General features: G+C 41.6%; 4 protein-coding genes across 9 annotated transcripts; all 4 read right to left on the reverse strand.

Annotated features, from left to right (window-relative positions):
- Positions 1-22: 22 nt before the first annotated feature.
- Positions 23-10,741, reverse strand: LOC121602632 (tetratricopeptide repeat protein 39B-like). Of its 6 annotated transcripts, none has more exons than XM_041931390.1 (10): positions 10,562-10,741; positions 8,442-8,729; positions 3,342-3,373; positions 2,636-2,743; positions 2,215-2,556; positions 1,960-2,125; positions 1,566-1,894; positions 995-1,501; positions 773-913; positions 23-710 (listed from the first exon to the last, which is right to left on the reverse strand). In XM_041931390.1, exons 2-10 carry the CDS (start codon positions 8,520-8,522, stop codon positions 599-601), a joined length of 1,818 nt encoding a protein of 605 aa, XP_041787324.1. In that variant the 5' UTR covers positions 8,523-8,729; positions 10,562-10,741; the 3' UTR covers positions 23-598. The 6 variants fall into 6 exon arrangements, with proteins under 6 accessions (XP_041787324.1, XP_041787325.1, XP_041787326.1 ...); XM_041931391.1 differs by having other exon boundaries at positions 10,488-10,741; XM_041931392.1 differs by having other exon boundaries at positions 10,427-10,741.
- A 2,363-nt stretch (positions 10,742-13,104) lies between these two features.
- LOC121602634 (WD repeat-containing protein 19-like) lies at positions 13,105-18,797 on the reverse strand. The gene is made up of 11 exons (XM_041931398.1): positions 18,293-18,797; positions 18,059-18,216; positions 17,278-18,000; positions 16,723-17,203; positions 16,518-16,646; positions 15,865-16,441; positions 15,497-15,779; positions 14,182-15,425; positions 13,820-14,106; positions 13,679-13,755; positions 13,105-13,612 (listed from the first exon to the last, which is right to left on the reverse strand). The coding sequence occupies exons 1-11, from the start codon at positions 18,305-18,307 to the stop codon at positions 13,504-13,506; spliced, it is 4,083 nt and encodes a 1,360-aa protein (XP_041787332.1). The 5' UTR covers positions 18,308-18,797; the 3' UTR covers positions 13,105-13,503.
- A 546-nt stretch (positions 18,798-19,343) lies between these two features.
- LOC121602633 (rab proteins geranylgeranyltransferase component A-like) lies at positions 19,344-21,598 on the reverse strand. Its single transcript, XM_041931396.1, is given in 4 exon segments — positions 19,344-20,054; positions 20,127-20,240; positions 20,243-21,295; positions 21,378-21,598. Coding segments are annotated over 4 exon segments (1,767 nt in total). The 5' UTR covers positions 21,427-21,598; the 3' UTR covers positions 19,344-19,503.
- Positions 21,599-22,461: 863 nt separating this feature from the next.
- LOC121602635 (valine--tRNA ligase-like) lies at positions 22,462-25,759 on the reverse strand (the record flags this gene model as incomplete). The annotated part of the gene is given in 5 exon segments (XM_041931399.1): positions 22,462-23,492; positions 23,568-23,795; positions 23,797-24,809; positions 24,812-25,511; positions 25,593-25,759. Coding segments are annotated over 5 exon segments (2,963 nt in total), but the record flags the coding sequence as incomplete, so codon positions are not given.
- Between the last annotated feature and the right edge of the window lie 412 nt (positions 25,760-26,171).

Below are 26,171 nucleotides of genomic sequence, written 5' to 3' on the forward strand. Positions count from 1 at the left end.
TACAGTACGACCCATGAGTTATGTTTTTATCTTCTGAATGATATAAGATTTTATTTTTTCCTATCAACCAACCCTGCACATAAAAACTTTAAATCTAAGTTTTTTAATCTCCTACATTGCTAGTGTTTAATCCTTGACTAGCGAAACTATAGGCTATAAGATGTATCTACAATCTGCTACACGTACATAGTTCATCAATTAAAATAATACCTATGCCGTCAAAACTACCTATACTGTTTGGTATAAGGATTTATGGTTTTGAATTACCCGAATTTATAATATCGATTTAAATTGGAAAGTGAGCAACAAATATAAACAGTTGTAATGCTAAAACAAATATTAAGAGCTCGTATCGTAAATGCTTGAGCTTAGATGGTCGCTCTGCGATATCATGACTAGGAATCGATTCCGTATGACGTAGAATTAGTACTATGCCCATAAGCTCCTATTCATGCAGAAATTACTTTGGATGAACTTTAAAAAAATGACACATTTGGTTTGGTCTCACTTCGAATAATCGTTGTTTGGTTCACTTTCTGTTTCGTGTTTTATTTCATCGTAGAATAGTGTCATGGTGAAGGCGTCAGGTGCTGTTCCTTCATTCTGCCCCAGAAGGAATGTTTTCGTAGCTTTTCCCCTTTAGCTCCATCAGGGCCGTGTGTATCCGGAAGTGCAACCGTGACTCTAGTGAATATCCACTGTAATTTTTCCTGCAAACAAAAACAACATTAGTTTTGACCAAAGCGTGCACCATTGTGCTGACTTAGCTTACTTAGCATCCTCTAGAGCTAGTATGGCTTGATCTTTGTTTCCTTGATCGATGTAGATCAATGCCAGTTCTACAATTGCATAAGGTACCAGGTAATGGTCTTCTTTAATATCTTTGTACAGGGCAATCACCTCCTCAAGGCACCTAGAACGAAAGGAACCATATTATCACGTTTTTGGTATCTTTTTGCATATTTTACGGAGTTCTATCAAATGTAAACCGTACCGTGTGGCTTGCAGCGGACTGTTCATCTGCCGCAAACAGGCGCCTTTCAAAAGCAACAGCAACGCTTTATTATCCGCCGCATAAATGCCAAACGCCGGGTTTGACTTTGAGTTGACACGTTCGCCGTAATGATTGAGATTCTCCTCCACTATTCGATAGACGCCGTCCGCTAAATGGAAATGTTTGCCCAGTATCTTGAACAGATTCCACACAAACATCAACTCCAACGCGGGTACGTACAGGAACGACTGCTGAGCGAAGAACCGTTCAGTCTTTTTACAGGCAAACTTCTCCATCGGCAATGATTTGCCCGCTATCCGTTGCTTGTACTTTGGCACTTCTTTCATCAGTGTGGCGATTGTCCGAATCTCGCTCGAATGTAATTCCTCCGTCTTCAGCATACACATGATTGATGCCTTCTGATATGTGTAGATCGTGCGCGACCATTTGCTGTTCTCGACAAGGTACGTCGCGAACAGTAACGACTCACGCCAATTGAGCCTTAAACTGCAAATCCAAAATATGTGTTAGTAATATCGTTTTAAAACAACGTGGTACGTGCATTTCTTACCAATTAACCCAAAGCAGTTCCCAAAAGCACAGATGATGAAACTGTGGCCACACGTTTTGTGACTTCCAAGATTTCTTATACCATTTAAGCGCATCGTCGAGATTGCCCTTCATGAACTCCAGACGACCTTTGAAGAACAGGAACCAAACGCCGTCCGGATACTGATTCAGCTGTTTTACCAGCAGTTCGTCGCAAAAGCGTAAATCGCCTTCCTTATGGCTCAGCACATAACACACAATCAGATTGTACCCGAGTAATGTCATCACACACAACACCTGTCGAATGCCTTCGCTTTGTGAACCGGTAATTAGGTCTTGCATTCCCGATTGCTGCAACGAACATACTTATTATTAATATAAGATCACACGATTGCGCGAACAACTTCCATACATACCTTATTGCCGGAAAAGCCAATAAACTCCAACAGTTTTATAATCCGCGCCGGTAGCAAAGATATCATGAGATTAAACGTGCCCAAGCCCATTCGCACGCCGCTCTCGAAGTGTAGCTTCGAACTTTCCGATTCCCATTGGCGATGTGTAAGAATGTTATTGCATTCCCTAAAACAATGCAAACAGCAAACAGCAACAGTTACACGTTAATTTATTATCCAGACTATCCCAGTACTCACTGGTTGTTGCGAACTTACTTGTACATCGCAAAGCAATTGCGAATCTTCATTCCGCCCTTAATCAAGCTGGTTAGAGTCTCATCCTCTATAAACGTCAGCATCGCTTTCAGCAGTAAAGCCTCGGCGGAGCAAAGCTCTGCGTGTGCTTCCAAATCAGTATACTGATCATAATTCACTTTCTTAAAGGTTTTGCCTATTGTCTCCGTAAGTGTGCTCTTTTTTCGATAACGATTGCAAACGTTTAGACACTGTTTAAGCGCCTCCGACGCGGCTGCTATGTGTTGCTGCTCGAACGTAAGCATAGCTTCCAGATAGGTGAACACACTGTGTCCAACGGAATGGTACATGCTTGATGTCGCCCTATAAAATGTAATTTAATATTATCACTCTTTCTGTAATAAATAGAATCATCAACTCCATAGAATGGTGCTTCACTTACAGTGGTTTCATAAGGGCTTCTGCTTCGTTGAACTTATTGTTAAAAAATAGATCGACTGCTATCTTTGCCTCTGCTAGCGCTGTATCTAAATCTAGAGCGCAAGATCCACTGCAAAAAAGAAAAGAAAATACATTACACGTATTACGCTTTGTTTACAAAAATGTAACATTAAAAGAGACATTTGTTTTCCGTACACAGCTATCGATCTTCCCAATAAACTCACTGATATGATAATTACAACTGTAGTTATTTTCAATACGAGCCTATCCGCTTAAGCAAAGAGGATTTTTTTCAATTTATGTACAAAACAAAGAACATCAATCCTATCATTGGTGCACGATTAGCTGATAAGCGATTGATAGAAAACAAATTGAGAAGAGACACATTTCGCTCTGATTCCAAGGAAACCATTAAATTTAGTTTACGATTTGCTTGGTAAATGAAGCACAGCTAACAAATAAATAACTGATTTCCCTGACGACAAACGACCAACAACCAAGCTGTTGCTGGCCTTTAATCGCAGCTTCGCCGATTGTGGTTATCTATCGCAAAAAGGTCGATTGTGTCGCTTCTCAACTGGTTGAAGTGCAAACAAGCAATTAGTATACTCATGAGCATAACGAACGGCGAGATGGTCTAATAGATTTTACAAACAGATCGTACGCCCGTAGCGTGTGTGCGTTGAGCAGCACTTGATTTTACTTACGAGGCAGTTTCAGCATCACATGCATCCTGGAACTGTAACGAGGCAGAGGAAAAAGTAGAAATGATTATAAACATTTTATTTAAATAAATAAATATATAGTTAACGTATCTATCATTCAAATATTTGGAATTAGGTCAAATGAAAGATTGATTATCAAAGACAGTCAAATAACGTATTGATCGAGCTGCACAGCGCTGACTTTACTGTCATTGGTAAATCAATCCAATTATTGATACCCAAACCCCATTAGTGGCCAGGACATCAAAACCGTCTACGGTTGTCGCACCCAATACGACGCGCCTTTGGTAGATTTATTTTGTCTTATTTATTCATAAACTAAACTAATGTTTAGCTTTGATAGAATAATCAGATCAACGTACAATCAGCTAAAGGTTGCGCAAATGATAAAAGGTGTATGTAAAAAGCAAAAAAATCAATCCTCTTCCGGATACTGGTATCATTTTCTATGGTGGCTTTAACAGGTTTAATGTCGAGGGTATGATGAGGCAGCTAAATGACCGGTAAGACAAACCTGTCAACAGTTTCGCCTATAGCTAAGCTAAACTTCTCATCTAACTACACCGTTCCCGGCTACACCAGCCAATAATCACACCGGCTTAATTGTGGCTCCAATCGTGGGCTAGGTGCTAGGCAAGTTCAAGTGCAGCCGCTTCCCCACGCTGGGTAGGGGAGGTTAAATTACCTGGACCGGTCGAAGGTTACCGATTTGCAAGCTGCATCGTGTTGCACTTTCGCGCCCCACGCATAACGAAACAATACACCCGTTGTCCCGATCACTGATATAATGTAAAAATTTCATGAAAGCTTACAACTACTGCCACGATAATTGCTGTTATCATTTGCAATAGCTCATGCAACGCTGCAAACAATCAAATATACAGGGTTTCGAATCATATAAGGGAATAGTTCAATCACTTAGGGGAATGTTGCAAATCGGTAGGGGAATATTGCATGCAAGCTGTGGATGTTTGCAATCACTTAGGGGAGTTTTGCAATCGATTAGGGGAATGTTGCAAGCGTACTGTGGAGCTGTCATCAGACTGTGGGTACCGCTGTAAATACCTTAAAATATTTTCGTCAATCTTACTAACTTATCATGTTTAATTATGGCTCTGCAGCAGGATTTATTTAGTTTATCATATGTACAGCAGAATCCCACACGAAAACAACTCCAAACGATGTTTTATAAAAAAAACATCATCGGTACCAATTCGTTGCTTTTTACATCGGCACCCACAGTCTGATGACAGCTCCACAGTACGATTGCAACATTCCCCTAATCGATTGCAAAACTCCCCTAAGTGATTGCAAACATCCACAGCTTGCTTGCAACATTCCCCTACCGATTTGCAACATTCCCGTAAGTGATTGAACTATTCCCTTATATGATTCGAAACCCTGTAAGAAAAAAAAATCTCACTATGAGCCTCTATGATGTAAACTGTAAACTGAAAATGATGTTAATATTTATCGAAGGGCACGTATTACAATACAAATAGTTTGAATACTATTTTTATGTAGTACTAGCACTACATCGATACTACTACAACATGTTAGGTACATCGAAGGATATGCCTTAAAAGGATGTGGAAATCTATTGAGTCGAAATAATTTAGCGAAGAAGGGATAATATTTTAAGAAAATGCTTTATTAGCTACATGAATCGGTAAACTTTGGAATAAACAGGGAAAGATTAAAAAAACATGATTAAATTTTTTTGACTTATCCTCTAATCACTACTTCATGCTGTATTCTTAGCAGTGCTGCAAAATATCATGAGTGACACGAGATTTTCACCAACGAAAACAATGAACATACCCGAGGTAGCTTGAAGCTCATTGCTGATAGTCAATAAAAGTGCGCCATGACATGCTGAACACGACATGTGAATACTTGAGTCCAACGCGATACTCCGACTGAAAAGCTTAGCTTAATGCCGACGCAAGCATAATCATGTTTTTTTTCTGGCTGTGAACAGTTCTGCCAAATGCCACTATTTCAGTCATCAACACTCATCACTGAAACGAAGCTCAAATCAGATCACGTACACAACTGAGATGATCAGTGACCATACTCAAACAGTTGGAGAATCAATCACGTGCTTGGTGACATTTTGTTTAGCACTCAACTTTTGGTCACTCACTTGGTCACGACATTATTGTCGGCGATAATCGCGACATTCTTGGAATATACTTTGCGCGTGGGCTCTAGCAACAAAATGAGCATGCTTTCTTTCTCTATCTGTTTTGATAATCGGTCGGGTCAAACAGAGCGAGAAAACATGCTCATTTTGTTTCTTGGAACCACTCGCACGCACCGCATATCTCCCATAACCATCGCGATGATCACCGACTGAAAATGTCGCGACCAAGTGATTGAACACGAGTTGGTTGCACACAATGTCACCAAGCATGCGATGGTCGCACCAACTGTTTGAGGCTCGCCTCTGATCATTACAGTAGAGCTCGTGACACTGAGATGATTTTGTTTCAGCCGGAATTTGTCATGACTATGTCAGTGACATTTTGCAAAACTGATCACAGCAAAAAAAAGTCGTGACATAGTGAATGACCAAGCGTTGGTCGCAAACATGGGATGAGCATATATTAGTCACACCAACCGTTCTGAGTATCACCTCTGATTATCACAATTGAGTACGTGACGCTGATATGGATTTTGTTTCAGTCAGATTTTTGAATGTAATTGACAGAGACATTTTGTTGCACTGACTCTAGCAAAGTAATTTCGTAGAGAATATACCACATGCTATCGTATGCAAACTTTTGTTAAGAAAAAAATCAGCATTCTCCATGTCACAAAAAAATGCTGATTTTGAAAAAAAACCATGTCGCAAAGTTAACACTAAGTCAATTACAACTCAGTAACATGCACCAAATAAGAAGAAAAGGATGATACTGCATCTGCTCTAATCGATCTCAAAAGTCACGATTTGCTATCGATTTGTACAGGGCGGTCTGGTGGTACTGTCGTCAACTCGCATGACTTAACAACATGCCTGTCATGGGTTCAAATCACGAATGGACCGTACCCATACGTAGGTAGGACTGACTGTGATGTTATCGATAAACCAAAAGAGGCACTGAAAACTAATCCCCACTAGTGGTTCAGGCAGGCCTTGGATGGCAAGGGTTATTGTGTCAAAGCAAAAAAAGAAGATTGATTTGTACAACTCAATTTGGAGGTTGAAAAAAGGAAATGCACAAAAAAACTGTGCTCTTCATAATCGACTAATTATTTAATTGTATGGATAAAATAATCTCGTATGCTGTATGTGCCTGTGGGCCTTGGACTTGCCAATTTTCCCGACTCCTGGCTTAAATGATTACTGCGATATTATAAATGTAATATAAGAAACAAATAACTCCAAATAATATCTAAGAATTTGCCTCATAACAAAAAACAACATTGTCGTACGCAAAAACCTTTTTGCTTATACATCAATCATAAAACAATCTGAACGACTAACCACACAGTTTTTTTTTTTTTTGCTTTTCAATAAAACAAACGAGCTTCCCTTCCCTCGGAGGAAAGCTGTAATCAAAATAGCACATACCGATTCGCGAAGTACGTACATTGTACACCACCCGTGCAAAGCTAACCATTTCACCTGTCACTCGCGTTCGCCTGGTCATTTTAGCCATAAAGGTAAGCAAACAAAAGAGCTATCTCAGATGAAAAAAAGAGGCAGTTCCGGGTGGGATAGAAAGTTTCCATGCAATGAGACAGTCCGAGTAATGTTGCCTTTCAAACCTCATATGCTATGGATAGATACACCTTAAAATGAATGACGTATTTAATGGCAGCCCCAACAACACATACTACTGCTATGATTTTAGAACAAGGTATATGTTGGGGATCTGTTTATTACTTTGCGTCCTGTTTTGAAACAAGATTCTTTGTATGCGTTTGTTTTGCAATGCCGTAAATCCAATTTACACGTCTTACCTCAAACACGAGTAAAATTTCGTATAGAGCAATCCTTCTCTGCACATTATTATTCGAATATGAGATAATTATTGTATCCAATATATGTATGGGAGCGGTCCGGTTTTCTTTTTTTATCTAGATTCTAGCATAAGGCAACGCCTGCACAAAGCCATAGCTTCATAGTATTACAACGGACTTTAGATTTAATCATACGAATTTCTAAATTAAAGAATTTCTAATTTTAATTCTAAAATCAATTAAAGATCATGTTATACTGCTACTATACTGAACAATATAGTTTTTTTTAAATTTTTTGTGGTAATTTTATTAGTTGCTAGAAATTTAAATTGTATACTTCAATACACTATGAAATGTAAGATTATTGCTGGCGATTGCCTAACAGCGAACAAAGCAATGACCAGTACAAGAGAATTCGTAAGGTTTCGGATACTCGTGACTGGTCGCGTCCCCCAAATGTCTCACGTGAGCTGGATAACAAAGGGAAGAAGAACCAGCCGTACGTACAGGCAGAAAATCAATCGTCCAAAAATGTGGCCGAGTGGCTCGTTCTGAATTCATTTGCTGCGACCTGCTGTTCCAGAGAACGGTAAAGGGAACAGACAAACGACAAACGGAACGGAAACATAGGTTTACGAGGCTAGGCAGACTGTGTCATCGGAATATAGTATGTAGGTAGCTATAAGCGGGTAGGTAGCTATATAGTATGTATGTAGCTACTACAATCCATATTGCCTTGTTACTACGTGCCCGAAGGTACCTCGAACGTGACCGGACACTTTTAACATACCATAGTTATGAATTAGAACATAACGAACGCACTTTTATGCATTTTCCACCTAAACGAAACGAACGTAGAATGTTCAATGGAACATTTGATTTCATAAGATGAGAACAGTGGCAGGAAAGACATACGATCACTCATAATGATCGATATAATACGTTTAATGCAACAACTGGGTCGCATTTCCGTATAGAAAACTGTATACCCTTATATAAAATGTATTTCCTACCTCAATGCAATGAAATCATAAGCTACGAAATTTAGTTAAATTCTAAAAGAAGAAGCGTGAAACAAAGTACTGATTCTTAAGCAGTGTTAAAAATGCTTACCTCGTCATCATCATCGTAAGTTTGCAGATGCTGTTGCTGATTGCTAGACGAAGCGGACGTGGCTGCCGTTGCAGTAGCCATAGCAGCAGAAGAACGCGTTGGTTTTGACACTAGTAAACAATCACACTGCTCGCACTTTTTATTACACCTCTAGAACAGGCTTTAGTGAAACGCTTTATTTCCACGATCGTGCTGTGCTACACGTTTCCACTCACAAACTTTAAAATGTTATCCACGGTGTAATTCATTTACCGCCTGCACAGGCTGTTGCTGCTTCCTGCACTGAAACTAGGACAGAGAGGTTTGTTTTAATAACGCACTGATCCGCCATTGCGGAGTTATATGCAGTGTTTGCACAATTTTTGAGTTTGCTATTTTCATTTCATTGTGGGTATTTTATGGCCAGGTAATGTTTTTTGCTGACCAGCAAAAAGTTCGATACCTTCGAGCCACGCACTTGATTTCATTATGATCATAAAGTTGCGAGAGTAAGTAAGGAAAGATAGCCCCGCCAGCAAGTTTTTTAAGCACAACTCCGTTATTTGATCATATTTGACACGAAACACGAAGATTATTTGTTAATATTTGCGTCTGATTTTATTTGAATATTTAGAGTAATGTAAAATCTTAGAATCATTCCCATTAAAAAGTGCGTGTATTCAAGAGTAAGTAAACAAAACATTTCCAAAAATTAAAACCATGTAACCATTTTTTCCACCTAAAAGTGTCTATTTTAAATTTAGCTTTTCAGGTAACTTTAAGGCAGATGATATTGCTTTTCATACCAGCAAACCTTTGCCGCTTTTGCCGTATCGTGTTATGTTTCATATTTTGGAACGATAACAACTGTTCACACCCTGTTAAGCGCGGCCTATTTGGAGTTCAAGATAAGAAATCATATAAAAGCAAAATAATAATAAAAAAGCTTGATTGTCGGAAAGCAAAAACAAATAAATGAAAAAATCGGGTATCTGACTCAACCGGACATTTTTTATAGTTTTTCTTTATCTCTGCACAGTACTTTCGGGGTTTTTACCTTCGATTGCATATTGCACAATTGGTCATTCTTCTGTAAAATGTCATTTGATTGTGAATGCTTCCAAAATTCTTATCAATTGCAGTCAAGCACGATAGCAAACCCAGTTACGGCTACAGCCGGCTAACGCTTTTAATTAGACATTTGTGTTTGATCTTCCGATTTTAGTGACCAAACCAAATAGGATGCACGTGTCGTTAAAGATAGTAAAGTTATCAAATAGGCAGGAAATTACCACCAGCATAACGTTTTGCCATGCAAAGCTGATAAGAATCCAAAGCGGAAAACCCCCGTTTCGTCACCCTGCGGAGCACACACAATGGTTTATACAAAGTTTTTTTTCTTTATTGCAACAACTAGTGCAGTGATATTTATTTTTGCGAATATGTATTTAAAAACATGATCCTGTTTAACATTAGTTTGAAAAACATTGCGCATACAAATTGGTTCTAGTAGCATTAAACAAATACTTCCATCGGGTTCAAAATCGATAATGCCTGATGCTTCCTGAACGAAACGTGTAGAGGCCCAATGAAAGGCTAATGACATTTTGATATGTTAGGCGGCACAATATACTCCTTAAGTCTCTTTACCGTAATGTAATTGAATAGAGATTCACCGCAAGAAACCAACATAACAATAAGCAGAAGAAAAACGAAAAATTGGTCACTAGCATAAAGCGCGATGTAAATATCATCTATTTTCCTCGCATTTTTCCATCCTGACCTTGCACTACAACGCATGCTTTGGGTATCGAATTTTCCTGACGTATTTGTTCGGGATTTCCACAACAGAAGCAAAAAAAACAAAAACACTTTTCACCTTCCTACCCACTGTCCCATTACACTCTTGCCACAATTTGCCGCAAATATGAGTTGAAAATAATCCCAGCAACCTTGGCTGGTCATGCATTCACAGTGAAGTAAATATTTAAATAACACGCACGTACAGAGCACACCCAGCGAAAATAGTATCCCTGCCGATATCCTGCATTCACATCTTTTGCACACCTTTGTTTTTGTGTTGCTCTCTAAGTAGAAAATGTTCCTACATCAAGCTCTCTTTTTACGCAACTTTTCATTACATTTCACGGTGGACACTTTTGTTGGAGTATCGTTTTAAATGCCGCTTCACGGTATAGAACAAACACGACGAACGTACGAACACATCCGTCCGGTTGCACTTGCTATATTTTTCTGTTTTCATCTCCTTTTGCGTTTGTGGAAGAAAAGTATTATAGGGGTTTTCAGCGGTTCTCATAATTTTGTGACACTTTATCGAGTCTTGCTTAGAGGAAGTGATCTTTATTTGTCGGGAATTATTATCTAAGGTACCCTTTTTGACAGGCTCATTTGGAATTCAATAGGAATTTCCGATATGCCTGCCCAAAATAGATGCCGTAGAGTACAATTCCTGTCGCATAAAGTTCATTTCCCGTTAAAAAGTGTCCAGAAAGAATCTCAAAATTATAAGAACCTCTGAAAACCCCTGTAAAATGAGCTTGCGGCTACACGCAGACAAAACACAGCAGCGAGGCAAAACATTTGACAAATCAATTGCGGCTGCCCCAAGTGGCATTTGCTCGAAATTGTTTTCCCATATTTGCTCGATTTGTACTCGATACGCCTGAAATTGTGGATTTGTGCAAAGTGGGTTTATTATACAGGTGGGCTTATCCCGAACATTTTGACAGCCGTGCTGTGCTGTAAAAATGGAAACGAAATGACAGGAGGGGATTCGATCATTTGTTGATGTATGCGTGTGAATTTCAATGGCTGGTTTGGTTGATGTGTCGTAGTGTGGGTGAAAAACTACGTATCACAATCGAATCCCCTCCTGTCATTCGTTCGTCCAATATGGCCTTCCTGCCAAACCTATAAGCCCACCTAGTCCCTATACCCACTTTGGATTTGTGTGTGATCAAGTGTGTTGAAAGCGCTAAGATTTGGTGAGTTCGTAAATTAGACTTTCTTCTATCAATGGACGATGCCGTCGAGTTCATTTTGCATTCGTAGATTTGATTTTTTTATGAAAAACAAGAGCAAATTTTATGTGACATTATTTTATAAAAAATCGATATTATTTAAGTATAAAATGGCATCATTTTCGAGCGAATCTAGAAGAAAAACACGAAAAAGCCGCATCTCAGTTCATTTTAAAGGTATTTTTCTAAATTCCCTTAAACTGGTGCAGTTTAAGGGAAGTTTAAGGCTCCAGTTTAAGGGAATTTGCTCGATCTCCCGGTTATTCGTGCTCGAAAATGTCAATTGGGGCATAACTTCCAAAGTGACCAGACCTAACCTGATAGGGTATTCTTTAGATGTTCTGTCATTTTTTTGCCAACCAAAGAGGTATAGAAAGAAAGAACACCGAAATTAGGTTTGGATCAAAAGGCCATGAGAGTGACAAAATGTTGACAAATTTTTCAAAACTTGAGCTTTTGTGACTTTTTTGAGCTTTTGTCAAAATTTTGTAACCTGGAGCAGCCAGGAAATAAAGTTGACGAAAGTTGACAAAAAGTGACAAAATTTGACGTTCGCGAAAATGCGTAAACAAACAGCTATTTGGCGCAGTTGTGACCCATTGCTATGAGAATAATGCTACAATGCATGATTCTAATTGATTTATGTACCTATTTCGTGCTTCTTAAACAAAACATCGATGATATTCAGATGTTGGAGCTTTTTGTCATTCTTGTGTATGTTTTTGGTGCGGCCACGAAAAATCTCTTTTTTGCAGTTGACAAGCAGTTTTGACAAAGTTGAAAAAAAATTCAACATTTTTTCATCTCCGTGGCCACGCGCTAAAAGTTTAAAAAAAATGCATATTCCTACCGATGATTTACAAAACAATCTGGTCACTCTGGTCAATAGAAAGCTTGTTAACGCTCTGCTATATGTGGCGCAAATTACATATACAGGCGGTCACCGAGATACACGGTACCTCTTATACGCGGATTCGGAGATACGCGCAAGGACCGTAAAGATATCAGGTCAAGTTATAAGCCCGTTTTGACAGCTAGGTGGAAGAAGAATCGACGAAGAAAACTGACAGTTAGTTTTCCGAGTTTGGCGAACGCTTCAAGTTCTCGAAGGAAAATTTCCATTTTAAATCACGGGCTGTGTTCTAATAAACTAAAATATTCACCCAAATTGATCTCCACCAAATATTGATCATGCAAAACGTAAACAATCCATCAATACATATGCAAGCGGAAAACCATCTGTCAAAATCGGAGCCCAGGGGGGGGATCGCCAAAAGCGCTATAACTACACCTCATTATACATTCCACCTTGCATACAACCCTATAATCTTTTGACAGTAAGTTTACGCTCTCCTATACAAATCAAGCGTAAACTTTTTGAGTTTACGCTTCGTGTGACGTCTGTATTAGGCAAAAATTGTCTAGACCTTAAATCGCAGGCTAGTTTTTTGTGTGGTTTTGTATGGATTGTTTACATGATTTCAGCTTCCAACTGTCAAACTCCATACAAAAAACTAACTAGAATCGTGAAGGCCCCCATTAGTAGAGCCTTTTTTAATAGTTGTCGAAATTAGAAAAAAATGATTTAATTTTTTGATTTTTTATTTTTTATTTTGTTTATACTAGATTAATGCGTAACAGTTTTAAGCCTCCAAACTTGCTGATTACCCGGATAGCCCGGTTACCTAAAATATGATGTTTTTTTCGGTTGTGACTGGCAAAGTTAGTTAACTGTGGTGAATAAAAATTAAATCAAATGAAATATTTATATTAGTAGACAATTCTGAGCATTTTTTGCAGTTAAACGTTCATTGAAAAAAACTTCTTTATAATATGTATTACCGTTATCATTTGTTTCTCGCGATTTAAAACGATTTTTTGTAGTTAGAGAAGCATATATTCTCGGTGTCATGGTTTTTTTTTATACATGTTATACATTTAAACTAGGTTGTGTACTTGTAAATATAAGATATAAAAAAAACAAGGTACAAGAGCTACTAATATTAATTCAATTTTCAATCACAAACACATCATGTGAGATCTTAAGTACCAGCGTTAATGTAAGGTTGAATGTCATCTATATCTACCAGTCTTCCAGCATCTATTTCTTCTCCACACATTGCACATTGATTATTGGTTGTTTCGAGTATCCTGTAAAAACGGAAACAAGAGCGAAATGAGTAATGGTCTGAATGTATAAGTAACAATAATAATTACTTTATAAATTCCACTTTCATTGCAGGGAAATCACACTCGGGGCATGCTGCTACTTCATCACGAATGATGTGCTGTCCCTAGAAAGCAAAATATTTTCACTATAAATTCAATGAACTCATCGCACATTATGGAGGATAGTACCGTCGCAATACAAATTGGTAACGTTGTTTTGCACTGCCCGCAAACTATATGCATGTTGGGTAGCGGCGTTTCACAAACTGGACATGGGCTCGACTCTTGCTCGCCGTCATCTTCCAACTGTCCACGCGGAGCCTTTCTCACTATGGATTCAATTTTCTTGATGTATTTACTGTCGATCTGGCTCCGATGTTCGGAGCGCATCAACATGACCGCGTACTCAAAGGCAGATTTTCGAAGCCCAGTTCTATGGCATTCTATGACGGTAGAGGTCAAAATAGGAACGACATCTGGAAAGATACGGAAATGTTGGAGTAGGTTAAAATGGTGATACATAGATCACGCATGACTTCGCGTATACGTACGTGAGGGAAATTGAGAGATGTTGTTAGCGACCTGCAGCAATAACTTTGCTGCCAGTAAATGATTTCCCCGTTTCACATGAATTCTGACCAATGTGTATCGATGGAGTAAAGCTAGCGTCGTTTTCATATCTGTTGCAATGGCCAGATGGTTGCGTTTCAATTCTTGATACATAGAAAAGAGCAAGTCGTGGGCACTGCGGTAGTTGCCGGCAATCTGTTCTTGATTGGCAATAATCATTGCTGCCTTTGCCGCCTCCTTGAACTGGCGTTTGGCCATATACAGCCGAAACAACAACTTTGGATCTTTCGGTACACCATCCGACTCTCCCAGCAGGTACTCAATTAGGATGTTGGACAATTTTTCGTCTCCTGCCGATGCTACGCAATCAATCGCTAGCGACAGGGCTGTATTTTCCTCATTTCCCACCGAAGCAGCTTTCAGCAGCAGTTTGAGGGCTTTGGAATATTCCTTCCCAAGGAAATAGTACTTGCCTGCTAATAGCGTGTACTTCTCAGAATCAAAATGTCCGCCCAATTGCAGAAAATCGCCCGGTTTCGCTGCAGCGCTCTGCTCTAGTACCTCTCCATAGTACACTATTTTGTTCTGCTTTTGAGCTATGCCGAATGCTTCCGTTATGCATCCGCACAGTATTAGAAACTGTATTGCAGATTCATAATCACCGTGTTGCTCAAAATATTTCGATAACATCTTGGAACCCTCTACCGATCGCGTCTCAAGCAAAATCTCCGAAGCCGAATGGGGATCGTCTAGGTGCTGTAGATATATTCGAACTACACCGTCCAGATCTCCGGCTAGCTGGTAACTATTGATTGCATCAGCATAGTGGCCTTCTGCTTCTTTCGCTTTACCGTAAGCTGCGTGTAATTTAAGGCTCACAACGTTGGGCAAGATATTGTCCACCTTTTTCCACTGTTTCAAGTTAATGAATATTTCCGCTGCCTTGTCCCAGTTTTCTCCCCTTTCCAGCATAGATGCTGCCTCAGCCATGTGCCCTGCTGCGACCATTGCTTCACCACAATCGTTGTACAGTTGTTTGTCGTTTAGCTCCAGTGCCAGCTGAAGCCCGCGTCGCACATCGCCACATTTGATGCTCGTTCGAGCAATGCCGGCCTTGCAGAGCTTCACGTGTTGCTCGTGTTGTTGCTGTTTCGAATCCGGCGATCTTGTCTCAGTATGCTTAAGGCCACGCTCAAAGTTCATTAACGCTTCTGCGTGATTTCCTCTGTGAACAAAAACATTTTCTTCTTTAGAAATTGACACGAAGGTAAGCAGAATAATTTTCACAATGCTCACGTAAATTCCAATTGTGCTCCATATTCTCGCGCCAGAAAGGGTAGCTGTTCTGGAGCAAGCGTACTGGCCAATGCCATGGCTTGTTCCCATTGGAGTAGATCCCGGCACAACTCGAGCGCCTCGGACGGGTTGCCACTTTTAGCGAACAGTGTTTTAGCCTCCTCGATTTCGTTCCGAAGTACAGCACAAAAACCGGTCAGTGTGTTAAGGTCTTCGATTTGGCTGAGGTCCTCTAGCGCGTACACCATTGCAACGTCCCCAATGTTGCGAAAAACTTTCGTTGCTGTTTAGGTTTGATGAACAAAAATTTGCAGTAAACACTCACTCACTTGCTTCACAACAACCGGTTTTGTCGGTTTCTTACTTACCAAATGATATGTTTAAATCTGCGATTGCGGCCATTCCAAGCTCCCTCCATTCGTCAATATCATTCATCAGTTTACATAATTCCCAGGCATCCGGGTACTTGCGCATGAGTTTCGTCGTACGTAGCTGCTCTTTCACATCCCGGCCCGGTTTGTTGGCGTGCGTGTCCAGTACGATCGAAGTTAGCTTTCCTCCGCTACCATGCAGGCACAGATCTCCATCGTAAAGCATGAGCGGTGTCTGTTCACTGATCAAACTTGTCGTACCGACCTTTTCAACCATCTTCCCTTTAACAGACACTCGCACAAATGCATACGTGGTGCATGTGTTTCGATCGTTGGCCACAAAAATGTGTGGCTGAGAATAGTCCCATAGTATACCGGTGCAATGTTTGGGGAAATCTGGTATTCTTAACGTTTCGTCACATGCGGCAATAAAAAGATAACCCTGACTGTGGTCGTCGATAAACACCAGCCGAGTGGCGTCAACGTCCGGATAAATTGCACGAATGCCAGCTTGATGGCGAAACTGCAACACCGTGGACCAGTTTTCTAGCGAAAAGTAAATAATATTTCCAAGCTGAAATTACAATAACAACACAAGGTTTATGACGAGCATTTACATAATTAATAACCGTCAACATTATTTCACTTACGTCTGTAGCAAAGCATAGAAAATCATTCGTTAGCCCAAGGCACGTTATAACCGACTCGGCTATACCGCGTATTTCGTCGGGAAATATTTTTGGTTCTCGATTCTGCGATGTTTCGGTGGAAGATTCGATCTAAATTTAATGTTTAAAGTCAGATTATTAACAGCTAATCATTACTAAACTCTTACCGCGCCCTTCAAAATCTTACCCTATGCAACATAATCTGTCCACCACAAAGAACAGCACAATATTCCGAGCTAAGAGCGACCTGTTTGATCTCCGACATGTACTCTCGATCACCAAGTAGCAGCGGAGTATCAGTCATCGACCGGCCTAGATCGTAGAACCAAACGTGGTTGTTCATACCGCATGCCATGTGGTATGGACCGATCGTCAGGAATGATGGTTCAATTTCAAGTGTTATGAGCACCGGTGGCGACTTCTGACGATCGGGCGTGTAGTGATAAATTGCAATCTCCGCCAAACTCGACAAAAGCGCTATCCGTGGTGGAGCAACGGCGTACAGGGAATGTAGCTTCGTTACAAACACGCAAATTGCTCCTTGTGACGTAGTAACACCAAGCAACTGTCCGTCAGCACTCCATTCGACGTGCTTTAGCGCTGCTTGGTCCGGTAAACTGAGAATCTTGACGGTTTCTTGAAGATTAGTCATGGAATGGATTTTTACACTATAAGGGGAAACGAAATGGTCAGATTCTGGCAGAGAACATACAATTCGGGCATATTAATAACGTTTGCTTACTTGTTATCGCCGCAAGAAGCAATTAGCTCCAGCTCCTTGCATACTGCAATACTATTGAGCGAATCGCGATGGTTTTTTACCTGCCATAGCTCCTGTCCTACCTCACGCGGGTGAGTCGAAATAGCTACAACATGACCAAGGCTAAATCCTAAAAGTATATACCCGTCGGCAAACCATTTATGCTGCAGTAACGATCCGTAGCGCTGCTGAAACCCAAGCTCCGTAGGTGAGTCCGGTTCGGGCAAGTGGTAGAGAAAGAGTGTCCGTTTCCCCAGTATCATACTGATCGTATTTTCTCCCGGAACACGTTCGTCCGTTTTCATTTCGGCAAAGTACATATCGCTCGGACAATCTCGCAGCTGGATCGACCGCAACGTGTCGCCCTCTTCGTTGCTGAGCGTAAGGTACTTGTCCTCACTGCCCAGAGCTAAAATATTCTCCGTCGACCATGCACCACAGGTGATGCGTTTTGTGTGCTTGCCAAGTATCGGTATGCGTTTCGTGGAGATGTGATTGTAAATCGATAGGTTGCCACGAGCCGTACCTACTGCAAGAATGGCTATCTTTTTGGACCATATTATACAGCTTGGTAGATCGCGAAGTCCTATGTCTACCGTTTGTTTTTTCCGCGAATTCGAATCCCAGATAATAAGCTGGTGCGAACTGGCCGTTATCATCGCTAGAACGTCACCATCCCGATCCCAGGCAAATCCAGCACAAAGCCTAGAAAGTACAAGGAGGTTAGAATATTGACTTCAAGTGAACCCACATTGCAGCATACCCTTGCAGTACAATCCGTTCCTGTAGTTGCCCCTGGCGGTTGTATATAGCCACCGTGCCATCACTACCGGTGCTAGCCAACAGTTGTGCCGAGGCGCCAGTTTGCCACAAGAAGTATACATCGCCTTGACCGTGCGGCTCCTCATGACGATAAAGAACCTATACCAAACGTACAATGAACCCCGCTACGTTAATTGTCTGTCTAAAATTACCGGATATGCTGTGCATCAATTACCTTTTCGCTGCTCATTTTTATCTTTACGCTTAGTTGCAGATGATTCTTACACGGCTCTTTGTTTGGTTCAACTATTTTGCAATATAAATCATATTTCTTAAAATTAAGTTGTTTAGCCGATATCACACCGAACGAAAAAAGGTTGCGTATCAAGTCAGACTGAAAATATTCTGTTTACTTCGAACCATGAACATTGGGTTGCTATGGTAGCGATGTTCTGCTTGCCGAGCTGGACCGCCGATTGATTGATGAACTTAATGTACTTAATGTTTGAAAAACGGCTCATTTGTCCGCTCATGGAGCTAAACTACTCACTACAAACATTGCAAATAACTATAGTTACGTACAACACATAACTTTAATTCACTATATCTTTTAGAAACACTTTCAAGTTGTTTATTGAATGAGCCGCTTTGTTTGAACGCCACCAAACAGGTGCATGCCGAACACAAACAACAGGTAAACAGGTACAATCATTCACATAACTTGACAGGTAACGCATCTGACATTTGGAAATTCAAAATCTTTATCTGGGATTAGGAAATTATTTGTTCGTTTTTATTTTCTGTGTTCTGCATCTGCTTGTAGAGGGAATAATGCGAATTGATAAATACAACCAATCCGTCGAACCCATTGTAAAAGAGCCTTCTTTGTCTTAATGGTGAGTATGTTGACACTGGGCTAGGTGAAACCCGTTTGTTTTCTGTTTTAAGTTCCTTCTTCTAAACTCAAAGCAACTCAAAGAGTTCTTCTCACATAAACATTCTTTGTATACGATCTGTATATGATTTGGTGAAAATAATTCCTAAATACATTCGAGAAAAAATGTATTACCAGACCATTCTTCCCGTCTCTAGCTCACACCTTCTAGTTACCTACCATATATCTCTTGTCTCTTTGGAAAGCAGACAAGCCAGCCATTTGATAGTGAGCTACAGCTCAAAGCAATTGCCATTGTTTTGTCGCTGCAGAAAATATGTAGGTAGCAAAATGTACAATAAATAAATATCCTGCAGCACTAGTATCGCTGTATTATAGAAACACGTTGTCAAATATTGCACAAGCTCAAATGCTCACTTTATTTAGAATATCGGCGATGCTGTGACGAAGCGATAGGATTTTCATATCTCCCACTTTATGTTAATAATGTTAAACAATGTATATAGTTGGCAGTATATTTTTGATATCCCGACTATGGTGGTTTTTTGCCATTACTTTTGCTCAGTGCACTCTTCCGCTTTATCGACGACATCTTCCTTCGCTTCCTGCGCGTCGGTAGATTCGGATTCTAATTCACGGCATTCACTTGCATTGTCAACCGGTTCGTTGCTGTCTTGGAGAGAGTCCCCCTGGTCAGGTACCGGCTCCTCCTCGCCGATGATAATCTCCTCTGGGTCTGGCGCTCTCGGCAGAAACTCCTCGTCGGGAAAAATTTCGTGGAAAACTGTTTTAGCTTGCTCTATGCTTTGATCATAGTCTAGCTCGTGGTATGGACCGCATACGAGGCGTACTCCCACAGGAAGCGATAAATTTGCATTTTCAGCGCATGCAAGGCAGCTGGGAATGTTAAAGTATGCTTCATAAAGTATGGTTGAAGAAGTATTTTCACGCTTCACGCTTTCCGACTCAGTATTTTCACTGGCATTTTCATTTGTGATTTCCGGTGCGGGCAGGTAATCCTTGCTGAGAATTTGTGCTACGTAGGGTTTCAGATCTTCTTCCGGGTTATCCGTCACAGCCAATGTGGTCACGTGTATAAGATCTGTAAAAAAGTAATGCAATAAAAAGCCATTCTATAATGTTGATTTCAGTTAACAGTTTATATAATGCTCACAAATTGCTTTGGGACAGGTTCCACTGGGATGGGACATCTGGAGTATGGTAGCACCTTCCTGGTGATTGTTTGCGGGAGGAAGCTTCATGATTGCCACCCCACCCCCTCCCGGTTTTGCGACGCACCACCCAAAGGCACATTTGTAAGTATGACGGCACGTGCCAAATTCCCACACAACTTCTGGGCTGCGCCTTCCGCCGGTGTACTTTTACTGAATACCGCACGCGACATATACCCTTGCCCTACGACCAAACCCTTCGATGTAATGTTTTGTTTTCCACATTTCACTGATTCGTATTTGAGGCCTTCGCTGCACTGTTCAAAGTGTATGCCTTCCACAGCCTTATTTAAGCAATAGATTCCACCGAAAACGGCACACAGCCGGCAGAAGCACTGCGGTATCTCTCCGCACCCGTACACCGGGAAAAGAAACGGACTATTTCCATAGTGACCAAGACTCATGAGGAATTTTTTCACAGCCGCTATACCTTCCCGGCATGGCGTACGAGCATTTCCCATCGCTATTGCACACAGCACGTAGTGGGTTAGATTCGGTGTTAACTTGTGGCTTTGCAAGTGTTCCAGAAACGTTTTCCCGTCCAGTTCCTCCTTCGCTTCTGAATCCTCCTCGTACGTGACACAGCTCTGTAGGAACTTCATAAGGAGCCGTTTTTCAACCACGTTCACCTCCTTGTTGGTAAACACATCCGATCGTGAGCACGGCACCGTCGTAATGCGTCCATCCCAAACGGTGGCGACTCGATCTAATGCACGAAATTCGGCGTAGCGGCAAATGTTGGACGATATCAAAAGTTCCACCATTGAACCACGCGCATAAAGTAGCTTCGGAACCAAGTCAATGTTAAACTTGCGAAACTCTTGCTCGATTTTTTCCCGGTTCCAACCATCTACATCGCCCATTTCGGGGAAATTGTACCATTGCTCTTGGACGTTTCGTACCAATGTTGGTTGTGCTTGCAGTGGGAGAAAATTATTATTGATCGCCTCTACCGCGGTGGAAATTTGAGTAGCGCTCGTGTTAAGATACTTTCTAAATGCTTCCAAGTTGAAAGAGGCCCAGTAGCCACCGTAATAGTCATTCGTATCTAAATGCAAAACCGTTTTCCCAATGCGACTGGCTGCAGCCGCTATGATCGATTCCGTGAGGCCTATATGGAAAGAAAGCAGTCACACACGCAGAGTTAATTTGTTATCACAAACGCACTACGACTTATTAGAGCGATGACTCACCCGTTCCGATTACAATTAAATCAAACTCTGTCGGTAAATCTTCTTCCATGGCTTTTGTTAACAGCTCACAGCAAACTAAATTGGTACACCACAAATTGGCTTATTCTACAATAAATACGGAGAATAGATGTAAATATATTTTGTGCAGTATTTTTTCTCAGTACCGAAGGACAATAGATATGGAAATGCTATTTGATGTCAACAAAAAGAATCATCAGGTCAGGTTATACCATTTGTGACGAGGGTTGCTTTTGCCAATAAACGTCATTCTGTGTATATTTAAACTGTAGAAATATTAGAGCTGTATTGTATTACGTCACATAGCGGGTAAATTGTTAAGAATATTTTACCAAATTGTGACATTTTTTCTCTCTCAAAAACACAGTAACAATCGGCTAAAGCAGGGGTCTCCAAACTACGGCCCGCGGGCCGCATGCGGCCCTCAAGAGCCTTTGATGCGGCCCGTGAGGACTGGGTTAATGTTAAATGTTAATGTTAAATTAAATAGCTTTTTTCTATATGATTATTTTTGTTTTATTTCTAAAAGATGAAAACCAATATTCAAAAAAAGAAACCTGCAAAAATTTTACATATTTCAATAGTATTTTCTCATTAAACGAGATTTGAACTTCCACTCATTTTAAAGGTAACGTCAAAATGGCCCTCAACAAGGTTGATTGTGAAGCAATGCGGCCCGCGAGCTGAAAAGTTTGGAGACCCCTGGGCTAAAGCATAGAGTTTCATATCGATGAAATGAAACTAAAATGTGAGCACTGTTGTCACTTTCACAAGACGTCCGACATTCGACAAATTTCACGAAAGATTGAACGAAGGGTTAGCTTGCAGTGTTTATCTTGGCAAAATTGTCGTTGTTTCGTTATACGATTTGTGTTTTGAATTTTATTTCTTTCTCCTTTTTAAAATAATTTCAATATGTACCTAGTTCCAGTTCTTTAATACGTTTTTTAAATCAATTGAATTTCATCCAATTGATGGAAAATAGTTTGCAATTGCAACCACTCGCCCAATGTACATAGCAAAAAAATAAAATTAACACATGATTTTGATAGTTACGAAAACAATCTTCATCATACTAATCATATTAGCGTTTATTGCCAGCGAGAAGTATAACATCCAGGTGATTAATCATCCTTTTATGTAACGATTGATTACGAAGGGTAAACCGACTCCTTAATAATGTGCGCGATGCAATGAGGTTGATTGTGAAAATAACGGCAGCACGTGCCAAATGCGCTTGGATTACATCAGTTTGAGTGTATCGATTGCTGAAGACAAACGTTCGATTTCTACCTTTGATTGATCTAGCTTTTCAACGTTAGCTTTCCGCACATCTTCCGGCACTTTGTTCGCGTAGTTCGGGACAGCCATTGCTTGCTGTAACTTTGCAATGGTCTGTTGCAGGGCTTCCTGCTTCTTCGTCATCTTTTCGATCTCCTTGTCAACCTCGATCAGGCCCTTCAGCATAAGGTGCACTACACACTGACCGGAAATGGTCAGGATCGCGCAGCCTGCCGGAGGCACAGTGCCAAAGTGCACTTGCGAGAATGCCATCGTTTCCAGCTCGAGAGTGAACCGTTCCAGTGCGCTGCGCACTCCTTCGTCGCTACAGATAAAATATGCGTCGGTTTTAGTCTTGTTGGGAATATTGTAGTCGCTGCGTGCCGAACGTATGTCCCGAGCCGTTTTCTGCACGAATTCGAATCCTTTTTCGATCGATTCATCCTTCCAAGGGCTGTCGATCTGCTCCGGATAAGATGCAACACAAATACTAGCAACCGTGCCAAAATCGCCCCTGGGCAGTCGTTGATACAATTCCTCCGTAATAAAAGGCATGAAGGGTGAAAGCAATTTCAGACCCAAATTGAGACACGTGTACAACGTGCGACGAGCGGATGCTTTCGCTGATTCATCATTCGTTTGAAAAACGGATTTCAAACACTCCAGGTAAACGTCGCATAAATCGTAAAGCCAGAAGTTGTAGCAAGCGTTTGTCGCCAGGGCAAACTCGTACTTTTCGAAACCTCGGTTTGCAGTTTCAATACATCCGGCGAGGCGTGATAGAATCCACCGATCGAGGTTGCTTTCCAAACCATCCTAAAATTGTGAGAGAAACGAATGAAACGAATAAATCCAGCATTAACATACCCAACCACGCCTTTGTAAACCTACCAGCGATGTGATGATGTCGTACTTTTCCGCTCCGGGGAAGTACATCAAGGCAAATTTCGTCGCGTTCCACAGCTTGTTGCAGAAGAAACGGTAGCCCTGTACGCGCTGAATATCCAGATTGATGTCTCTCGCTTGAGTCATATACGCACAAAGCGCAAATCGAAGAGCGTCAGTGCCACACTCCGGTATACCGTTCGGATAGTCCTGTTTCTGTCCCGCCTTTGCTTTTTTCGATCTCTCTCGGGTCCAGATTCGAGTCGTACAGTTGCTTATGCAATCCCTCGAGCGAAATACCCGTTATAACGTCCATCGGATCGATTACGTTACCGAGCGATTTGGACATCTTGCGCCCGTGAGCGTCGCGTACCATTGGATGCAAGAATACCTCCTTGAACGGTAGCTTGCCAAGCAACGTTTGACCAAAGAACACCATCCGGGCAACCCAGAAGAACAGAATGTCATGACCAGTCTCCAACAGTGTCGTAGGATAGAACAGCTTCAGATCGTCCGTATTGTCCGGCCAGCCGAACACGGAAAACGGGAACAAACCCGAACTGAACCATGTATCAAGCACATCTTCGTCCTGCTTCATGCTAATCAGTGCTTTATCCACCTTCAACGTGCTAGCTGCCTTCGAGAGTGCTTCTGCCTCCGTACGGCCAACAAACCACAGGTTTTCGTCGCTCAAATTTTTCGGTGCTTTTGCAGGATCCTTGAAAACCACTTGATAGGCCGGAATTCGATGACCCCACCATAGCTGGCGAGAAACGCACCAGTCGCGGATTTCATCCATCCAGTGATACCAGATTTTCTTGTGCACATCCGGTGTGATTGCAAGCGCACCCGTGCGCACTGCTTCCGTCGCATTGGCAGCCATCTCGCTGCACTTAACGTACCATTGCGGTTTAATAAGCGGTTCCACAATGTCCTTCGATCGAGAGCAGACGGGTACCACCATCGGGTTATCTTTCGTGTCGCGGTACAGACCTTTCTCTTGCAGAGCGGCCAGAATGGCTTTGCGCGCATCAAACCGCTTCATGCCAGTGAAGCTTCCATAGTCACCCACAATAATTCCATCATCGGAGAAAATGGTGATAAACGGTAAATTGTGCCGTTTGCCAACATCGTAATCATTCGGGTCGTGTGCGGGGGTTATCTTCACCGCTCCTGTTCCGAACGCCATTTCTACAAACTCGTCACAAACGATGGGAAGCTTGCGATCGCAGAACGGATGCTGAACGATTTACCATGCAGATGTTGGTACCGAGTGTCCTTGGGGGGCACGGCCACGGCCGTATCGCCGAGCATGGTTTCAACGCGCGTCGTTGCAACTACTATCTCATCGCTTTCGCTCCCAATCACTTTGTATGCGAAAGATACAAGCACACCAAACTCGACCTTGTCCGCGTACCCGGGAATACTCAGCTGCGTACGACCGCTCACTTCTACCTTGTCTACCTCGATATCCGAGATAGCGGAGCGTAACGTGCATGACCAGTTCACCAACCGGCTGCTTCGATAAATCATGCCCATCTCGTGCATCCTCACAAACGCCTCTGTGACGGCTTTGCACAGCTTTGGGTCCATTGTAAAGCAAGCGCGATCCCAATCGAACGACGAGCCCAGCTTCTTCAGCTGATGGTAGATGCGATCTCCCTTCTCGTTGCGCCATTGCCAAATTTTGTCGATAAACTTTTCACGTCCCAAATCATGTCGTGTTTGTTTGTGCTCTCTCCAGAGCTTTTTCTCTACCACGACTTGCGTTGCAATTCCGGCATGGTCGCAGCCCGGGACCCACAGAGTCGTGCGGCCCTTCATCCGATGCCACCGAGTAATAGCATCTTCGATGGCATTGGTCAACGCATGACCAAGATGCAAAGACCCAGTAACGTTCGGTGGCGGTATAACCATCACAAACTGACCCTTCGGGTTGTTTAGCTTGCGCTGCTTGGATAGTAGACGGGAAAAAGGCCAATGAATAAAAACGAATATAGCAGAATTTTAACACAGATATATGACACTTACTCCATACTCAGGCTTGAAAAACCCCTCCTTTTCCCACCAGCTGTACCATGCTGCTTCCACATATTGCGGACTATAGGCGTCGGGGAATGGACCGGATAGATCTTTCTTCTCTCCCTCCTTGGTTGAACCAGAGTATGCTGCAACAACCTTAGTTCTTTTACTTTTTTCTAAAACGAAAAAATGATTTAAACATTGAATATTACTACTTGAAGAGTCTAATAACTGAAGCATTGATACACAATGCAGGAATAGATACACAGAATTGTCCACGCTGTGGCCTGTGCCTTTCACTTTTGGGCTTTTTGACTTTCTAATTGACTTGCATTGCAACGTACGTGCGTGCGTTATGTTAGTAGTACTACACTTACCATGATGCAATTTTCTGAAACGTACAAACCTCAGTTTTTTGGCTTTTCGGCTGCTTGCTGCTCTTGCTGTTGCTTTTTATTCAGCTTTTTCTGCAGTTTTGCCAGCTTGGCTGCCTTTTCTGCTTCTTTTTTCAACTGCTTTTCGGTTTTCACCGGGGCCAGCAGGCAGCCCCGTTGTCGGCTGACCGCCAGCCGGATTCGTCATAGTTTT

This window comes from Anopheles merus, unplaced genomic scaffold, assembly GCF_017562075.2.
Source record: "Anopheles merus strain MAF unplaced genomic scaffold, AmerM5.1 LNR4000543, whole genome shotgun sequence".
NCBI classification, from domain to species: Eukaryota; Metazoa; Arthropoda; class Insecta; order Diptera; family Culicidae; genus Anopheles; species Anopheles merus.

Coding starts and splice junctions, on each gene's coding strand:
- LOC121602632 (XM_041931390.1), bottom strand. CDS start 8,522: ATGGCTACTGCAACGGCAGCCACGTCCGCTTCGTCTAGCAATCAGCAA. Junction 2,744..3,341: donor TGTGATGCTGAAACTGCCTC/GTAAGTAAAATC, acceptor TCTTTTTTGCAG/TGGATCTTGCGCTCTAGATT. Junction 1,502..1,565: donor GAACTGCTTTGGGTTAATTG/GTAAGAAATGCA, acceptor TTGGATTTGCAG/TTTAAGGCTCAATTGGCGTG.
- LOC121602634 (XM_041931398.1), bottom strand. Junction 17,204..17,277: donor GCTTCTTGCGGCGATAACAA/GTAAGCAAACGT, acceptor TTCCCCTTATAG/TGTAAAAATCCATTCCATGA. Junction 13,613..13,678: donor ATGAAAGTGGAATTTATAAA/GTAATTATTATT, acceptor CCGTTTTTACAG/GATACTCGAAACAACCAATA.